Here is an 8,297-nt window from a genome sequence, read left to right as displayed (position 1 = left end):
AAAGAAAGAAAGAAAGAAAGAAAGAAAGAAAGAAAGAAAGAAAGAAAGAAAGAAAGAAAGAAAGAAAGGAAGGAAGGAAGGAAGGAAGAAAGAAAGAAAGAAGGGAAGAAAGAGGAAGGAAGGAAGGAAGGAAGGAAGGAAGGAAGGAAGGAAGGAAGGAAAAGAAAATGTGAAAAACAAAGATTTATATCTTTTCTCATAACTCATGTAGACCTTAGCCTACAATATATACACATATAGTTAAGCTAATATACATCTGGGTACAGTATAACACACAGAAAGGCAAACTAGAAAGAAAACATAAGAGGTGGTGAGGAAGGTTTTAAGGCACATATTCCTGGTATGTCCTGCCCATGCTAAGTTTGATAAAGGACTTGTGATTTGGTCTCTAACACCCTAAATAGTCCATACTGATAGCATTTCCTGGTCGTTTCCAGCCTTCTACCTAACCCTTCAAGATACAGGCAAAGTTGTTGCATGGCATTTGTTTCTCATGTAACTCAGTTTTCCCCTTGAATACGGTTTTTCAGTATTGACAGGAAGTGTAGTTATCCACTGAACCATCTAATCCACCATCTAATTCTTTTACTTGCCAATATTGACAATCTACCCACAAACCAATTCCAATTACAGTATTTATCAGGCTCTAGCCACTTCTCATAATTACCTATGCTAATCATCCAGTTCCCATCACTATCATCTTCCACATGAATGACTTCCTTTGACTCTCTCTCCATGAGGTCCATGTTCCACAATGTAGGAAAAAAATCTCTTTGTGAAACAGAAATCAAGTCATCCCTTGACTGCTGTAAACATCTACCTCCTCCACCCAGAATGAAACAGGATTAGACCCTGTTACATTCTTCCAAGCATGCTTTATGTGTGGCTCCACTGTTCATTCCGCAGCAGCCTTGAGGCTTGCTGTATCCTGAAGATGACAAACTTTCTCTCAGACTGCTCACCACTTTTCCTGATTCCTTTTCCAGGATCTCACTCTTTCTCAGTTCTTCTCTCGGTCTGTTGTGTTTCTTTATAATTCTTGCCAGCTATTGTTATGTTTGCTCATTTACATTTTCTTGGACTGAAAACCCATTGAGAATAGATGTATCTACTTTGGCTCATTATTGTATAAATAGACCCTCAAACTATGAACTGGAAAAGTGTATGTTAAATGTATTTAATAAAATAACTGTGAAAACATTCGACATAAAAACACTATCTACTTGCTTAGTGATTAATTGCACAAGTCAGAGAAAATGAGGTCACAGCTCAAGCAGGCCCAAAACACAGGTGTTTTAGAAATAACATATGGAGGTAATTATTACTAATATTTTCCTGGCAAAGAATATAGATGGATTATTTTGTATGCTCATATACAGACAAAAAGGTAAGGGGCACATTAATCTTTCTTACAAAATGTAGCATTTTCCAAACAGTTACAACTGCAGCAAACATCCATTATAATAAAAACAACTTTTATACAAATACATATTTGAGCAGCTAAACCTATGGATTAGATTGTGAAATATGTCCCAGTGTCCATGCCCTAGCTTAGCACACATTACTCCCAGAGTAATGAATTCTCACACCAGAGTACAACCTCCCCGAACCTTTCTCACAAATGACATCAGGAATCCTGTTAACTGTCCTTTGCTGTTGCACATGATCAACCACCTTGCCGGGCACATGTATATTATCAGGAGTCAGAAGTCTGGCAGAATAAAACCTATTTCTTCATCCGCAGTGAAGGCAGCCTACAAGGCAGTATATTCAGAGGCATGAAAGGTTAATGTTATAGTGACACCTGTTCAGGATATGACTTCCTGTGATCCTTTACAAAAACCTAATTTTCAGCCATATGATCCCAGCAGACTTGAAATTCAGACCTCAAAGGCAGTGTATATTTGATATTTTCTTGTAATTCTGTAATGAAACCGAATCCTGAATAATTTAAGATCTGCATACTCATAAAGATGAAAGAATAGGGTACAATCTAAACAGGAGCTTAAAAAGTGGAACCATTTCCCTGCATTGCCTTGGAAAGGATGTGGCTTTGATATATTTTCTAACAATGAGTTAGCCACTCTATGGTGCAGAGCAGAAGAGCAGTAAGCCCTTCTCCAGAGGGCTTTTTTGAGCCTCTGGAGACCGGAGACCTACCCATTTCTTTGCGTTCTTATGTCTGAGCACTTACCTAGATAACAGAGAGGAGCTATAAACACACTAGGGGCAGCAGGTTTTCATCATATATACACAAATTTCATAACTGATAGGTAGATAGATAGAGATCGATCGATAGATGACTGATAGATGATAGGTAGATGATAGACGTGAAGCAGCTTGATTTCAAATCCCCTTTAAATGCATATTTATCTTACCCTCCTACACTCAATTATCACAGCTCCTATGGATGGCAAATTTAACTTCCTACACTTATCAAGGGAAGAACAAAATAAGATCATTGCGATTCTACTTCGACACTCAAAGATCACCTCGGACACTCACTGGGTTATTCGTAACCCACTATAGAAGTCACTAAAGATTTTGTAGTCCCGCAGTCCAGTGAGCTGACTATTGTTACCACCATGCTGGTTTGTTATAGTTGTACACTATACTTTCACGAAACATACACCTACAAACCAACCACTTACTAGATATTTCTCTGAGGTGTCACTTTGACAAGGTAATCCCTCCAACAGCTGCAGGTCCTAGTATTGTCTCGCTTGTTGTTGACTTGGAGCTGAGTTGGCATGGCTGATCCAGTATCAAAAAGCCATAGCTGATGCATACAAAGGACCAAGTATCTGCCTGGCAGAGTTCATGCAGACCACCTGACAGAGTCTTCCAGCCTGAGCTGTTGCTGGGTCAAGCTGAGACTTGTGTTTTGCACCAGAACACTACAGCACAATTCTGTTAATGCCTCTACAGAGTCTTGCCTTCCTGTACCCTAACTGATTGCCGAGACTCTCAACCACAAATCCTCCCTCCATAGTCCTTTCCTTGGGGACCGCCCAACTAAGAGAAATGTACAGAACCATATAATGAAAGTCTATCCAGCCTGTGTCTGCAGGTGCTAATATATTGATTTTTGAGCCACCAGAACCTCAGGAAATAAAATAATATCCTAAGTTTTTGTGAAGCCTCATTAGGTTCTCACTGTGTCTAGATCAATTTCAGCTGCAAACCTCAATGCTATGGAGAATAAAAATTTAAATCTAGAGGAAATTTGGCAGAAAGAGTTTCTGACAAATGTGTAAGGCTTAGTCACAAGATAGTGTGAGAACTCCTGCTTCTGAAGATAGCAGATCTCCGGGTGACCTCTGCTACCCCTTTCAAGTGCCCACGGTTTACCCCTTCCTCCCTGTTGCTTTAGCTCCTTACACATTCTCAAGGTTCTCTTTCCCCAGACACACCTGAGCATTTACTTAATTGGCAGCACAGCCTCATGTTTCAGCTTGGAGCCTAGATTCTGAGGGAATCAGTTTTGACTTTACCTGTAGGTTTGCTCTCAAATAGTCCTCATAGCATTTTTTTTTTTTTTACATGTTACACTTTTTTTTTTTTTTTCTGAAACGACCTTGCCCCTTGTTCTGCCACACAAAGGCATTGCTGAGGAGTCACAGTGCATACAACTGGGTGAGCAATGCAGCTGTTACTGTCTCAAAAAAAAAAAATTATCCCTTTACACACTAGCCTTAGTGTTACCCAACACAGAGATTCGTTGCCAGTTAGAGACTCATGAGCTAAGCCCAAGTAACTGTCTCTGATAAACTTAAACAAGTCCCACAAGTTACTCAGATATACTTTACATGCAAATAAAATTCAGAACTATTGGGGCAGGAGAAATGGCTCAGAGGTTAAGAGTGCTGTTTGCTCTTCCAAAGGTCCTGAGCTCAATTCCCAACAACCACACAGTGGTTCACAACCATCTGTAATGATATCTGGTGCCCTCTTCTCGTGGTCAGTTGTACATGCAGGCAGAACATTGTATACATAACAAAATACATAAATCTTTAAAAAAAAGGAAACATTTAATTAAAAATTCAGAATATTTAGATTTTCTGTAGCATCATACTGAAGATGATCAATTAACAAAAAGCTCTGATTAAAATTAACATGTATATATACATAAAATGTTACAGAATGACCTCAACTAAAAAAATGTTCTTCCAACACAAAGGAGTACTAGATATGGTGCTGAGGATATATTTATAATATGCAATAAATTATTCCAACTAATGGGTTTCAATAAAATATTATTTTGGATAATTATCTGAATATGCTTCATATATTAGATGTTAAAAACAATGTCTATTATATAAAAGGTCAAGCAGAAGTATTTAATGAACACACACTGGGAAGATTATACACTTAATATGTAAAATGTGAAATAAGAAAATAGCAGAAATGCACACTATTTACTTGTAAGTTAAGTTTGGTTAAGGCTACTACAGCATTCATGACAGTGTTTATGTAGCTATATGAAAGGTAATTCTGGCTTTTGTAGTCTGATGTGTGTTCTCTTTAGTGGTCATAGTTGTTCCTAGGCTTACAGCTTCTTCACTGAGGATGAATGTACAAAGAGATTCATTACTGAATGCAAAAAGTGGATGCTTGCTTTTCACAGATGCAGATTGTTCACCCATACCATTGGAATGACCTTAAATGATGATAACTCAACAAAGTATTTCTGGAACTCTAGATATAAATAAATCATTCAAAATATCAGTTTAGGTAGGATATTAGATACACTTAGCAAAGAAATCAAATATGTTGGAAAGTATTCACATACAATTTAAAGTTGATAATAAATAAAAATCGATTTAATAATAAAATAAAAATCAATATAATAGGAAAAGACAAAGCCAAGGCTTACCTGGATAACATGCTTCAGTTTATCAATGATCTGATTTATCACGGGGTCAGATCCTCTGACTCTGACTTCAGGATTTCCAGATTGAGCTCTGATTCCATTTCCAACCACACGTTGAGCATAGCTAACAGAGTAAAAAAGAAAGATTCATGACTTGAAGACCTGGTCAGTAGCATCTTGAGAGCTGCTTGAGACATCTGGGTTCAGAATTTCATCTTCTGTGAACAGGCACCAGGGCTGTGCTTCTGAGAATATAGATGGATAAAGTGCTACAATGTTCTATTGAGCTGAAATGGTTATAGTGGAAATAACAAAAGACATATTTGGCTTGTAACTGTATTTAACAACATGATAGAGAAAGAGAGAGAGAGAGTTGTGTGTGTGTGAGAGAGAGAGAGAGAGAAAGGAGAGATGTTTATATATCTGACTGAATTACACTAATCTACACTCACATCTGTGTCAATTTATTCTCCATGATATGTAGATAAGCCCCAGTTCAGATATATATGTACACAGGCACACACACACACACACACACACACACACACACACACACACACACTCATATATATATACACATGTGTTTCTGTCCACAAGCCAAAATTATTCACTTCCTAATGAAATAAAATCCACAAAATCTTTTGTAGATATAGGAAAGAATCTCCTTTAATAATATGCAAACATTTGTAATAGGATGATTTTACAGGCAGTAGAAGGTCTGCTACCTTCCCCCAATGACAGTGATATAATATCAACTTAATTTTGATGAACATATTGACATTCATCAGTCCCAAAAATGTACCAATACCTATTCTATTCAATATTCTTTACCAATAGACTAGGTACAAAAGGAGGTAAAAATCCTTGTCCTCACAATGTTCATTACAAACCGGATAATATAAAATATCAATGCTAATTAAATCATTCATTGATACAGTCACACATTACATTTTACTAGATTTCAAAGTTATGTAGTGGAATCCAGCCATTTAACTACACTTGTATTTCGTGCAGTACAAAGTCACTTTATAAGTAAAGCAAGCCCTGATACTTTACTTATATTCCTGACAATGATAATATCCTTGAAAGACAAATGGAAGAAGCAAATGAACAATATACACAGGGAAGTCCCCTAAGGCCACTGTCTATGAGGTGGAGAATCCAGTGACAGCTGCAGACTCTACCCTCTGAGTAAAACTCTCCTCTGGTAACCTGTTTCCTTATACTATGACAATTAAACTATGGAAACTTTCCCACAGTGGCCTTTACTTATTTGAATGTAGTTTTCCTTCCTTCACCTTGAACTGTCTGTCACAGTTGTTGACATGCCTTCTCCACAAAATTCCTACTGGAGTTAAAACAAAATCTTTGGGGAAAAAAAAATGAAATAATGTTCCGCTCTTAAAAGCATGATCATATGAAATAACTTTAAAGAATATCCATTTCAAAATGTAGATTAAACAATTCTAAAAAATAGAAATTTGACATTGGTAACATTAACTTGATATAAAAAGAATGATAATATTAATAAATCCATGATAGGCAGTTGTTTGAATCTTTTTTATTTTTAAAATAATCTGGAACTCACTTCTTTAAGCAGCCAAAACAGAACTTAGAGGTGGGTTTCCTAGTATCTATTAGGGATTGGGCAGTTTATACCAGTATAAAATAGGAGAAGGCAAATGAGTCCATTTCTGCTGCAAGTGCTCCTCATTCTTCATTACCAAGGAGTAAACTAATCTTGATCTTCTGCAGCGCTGCCATGGTGTACATCATTTGTCTCATGCTACAAGCACGTTACATATTTGGCTACTTAATTAAAGCACTGAGAATTAATAAAGATGATGGCTAATATGGGTAAATAAAAATGGTCATCTAGACTGGAGTCCTGGGAGAATTCTGAGTGCTCGTAAAGTAAATATATAAATAAATAAAGTACTTGAAAACAAGTCTTGTGACCTGGTTCTTTTTTTTTTTTTTTTTTTTTTTTTTTTAAGAGAAGGCTTTATTTTCAGACCAAGAAAACTCAAGGGTGAATGTAAAATAGGCCTAGCCACTGTACTCAGTTTCTACCCAGGGGCCTTATACTCCATCTTTTAAGGGCCCTGTTAACTAAAATGTGGGGTACCAGTCTGTGATTCACCTTGATCGGGTAATATTTTGTCACCAAAATTTCTGAACCCAACATCACATTATTCTCATTGGCTCTCCAGGAGTAACCTCATCATATAATTCTGAGACACTTGTCACTAAGCCAAGGACATCATCCTTTTTCATTAAATGTTAATGCCTATTTACTCAGTGAGTAACATGCCCCAGATACTCCATCCCAGATACAGCAATTAATAATATAGCTACAGACCTCATCATTCTTTTTTTATGTAACATTTTTTCTATTTTTATTTTTATTATTAGTTACATTTTATTAACTCTGTATCCCAGCTGTATCCTGATCCCTCATTCCCTCCCCAATCCCACCCTCCCTCCCTCATCTCCTCCCTGCCCCTTTCCAAGTCCACTGATGGGGGGGGGGCTCCTCCCCATTCATCTGATCCTGTTTTATCAGGCATCTTCAGGACTGGCTGCAAAGTCCTCCTCTGTGGCCTAGCAGGACTGCTCCTCCCTTGGGGGGTGGGAAGGTCAAAGAGCCAGCCATTGAGTTCCTGTCAGAAATAGTCCTTGTTCCCCTTACTATGGGAAACCAATTGTTTACTGAGCTACCATGGGCTACATCCAAGCAGAGGTTCTAGGTTATATCCATACATGGTCCTTGGTGGAGTGTCAGTCTCAGAAAAGACCCCTGTGCCCGGATATATTTGGTCCTTGTGGAGCTCCTATCCTTTCCATGTCATACAAACTGCAAAGTCTTCCTCTGTGGCCTAGCAGGACTGTTCCTCCCTTGGGAGGTGGGGAGGTGACCTGGTTCTTTAAAACACAAATTGTTTTCACGACCCTCCCAGGTATAGAGAATAAGATAGGAGTGAGTTTACTTCAGATTATTGATTAATACTTCATATTGTTTTTTGTTTACATGCCTCTATGGAAAAGCATGTTTTGCCACATGGGATTTGTCCTTATAATTGTACACTTTTTTTAACCTTCAAAGAATTAACTGTCTGATACGCTGAATAAAGTTGGCTATTGCATGAGACTTAATTTCACCTCATTTATCAGCTCTATTTTCCCTGGTACAACCACCAACTAGAGCAGTAAATAAAATAAATAGCAAAATAATTGTGATTCATATATTTCTTTAGTTAATAAATGTGGAGGCTGTCAATTCTCCTTTGTAACTGTCTTTTGTGACAATGAATTTCGGCTTCATTCATCTAAAATAAAAGAGGAAGAAGGAGGAGGAAGAGGAGGAGAAAGAAGAAGAAGAAGAAGAAGAAGAAGAAGAAGAAGAAGAAGAAGAAGAAGAAGA

General features: G+C 37.5%; 1 protein-coding gene across 1 annotated transcript in view; it reads right to left on the bottom strand.

Annotated features, from left to right (window-relative positions):
• Gpc5 (glypican 5) overlaps positions 1-8,297 on the bottom strand; it is an 859,871-nt gene that overhangs the window by 412,222 nt on the left and 439,352 nt on the right. Inside the window, exon 6 of the mRNA XM_055609899.1 lies at positions 4,877-4,997. Coding sequence (XP_055465874.1) covers positions 4,877-4,997 — 121 coding nt within the window. The remainder of the gene's footprint in view (positions 1-4,876; positions 4,998-8,297) is intronic.

Source organism: Psammomys obesus, unplaced genomic scaffold, assembly GCF_907164565.1.
Source record: "Psammomys obesus unplaced genomic scaffold, mPsaObe1.curated_primary_1811, whole genome shotgun sequence".
In the NCBI taxonomy this organism is placed as follows: domain Eukaryota; kingdom Metazoa; phylum Chordata; class Mammalia; order Rodentia; family Muridae; genus Psammomys; species Psammomys obesus.
This window is presented reverse-complemented; position numbering and strand designations above follow the sequence as displayed.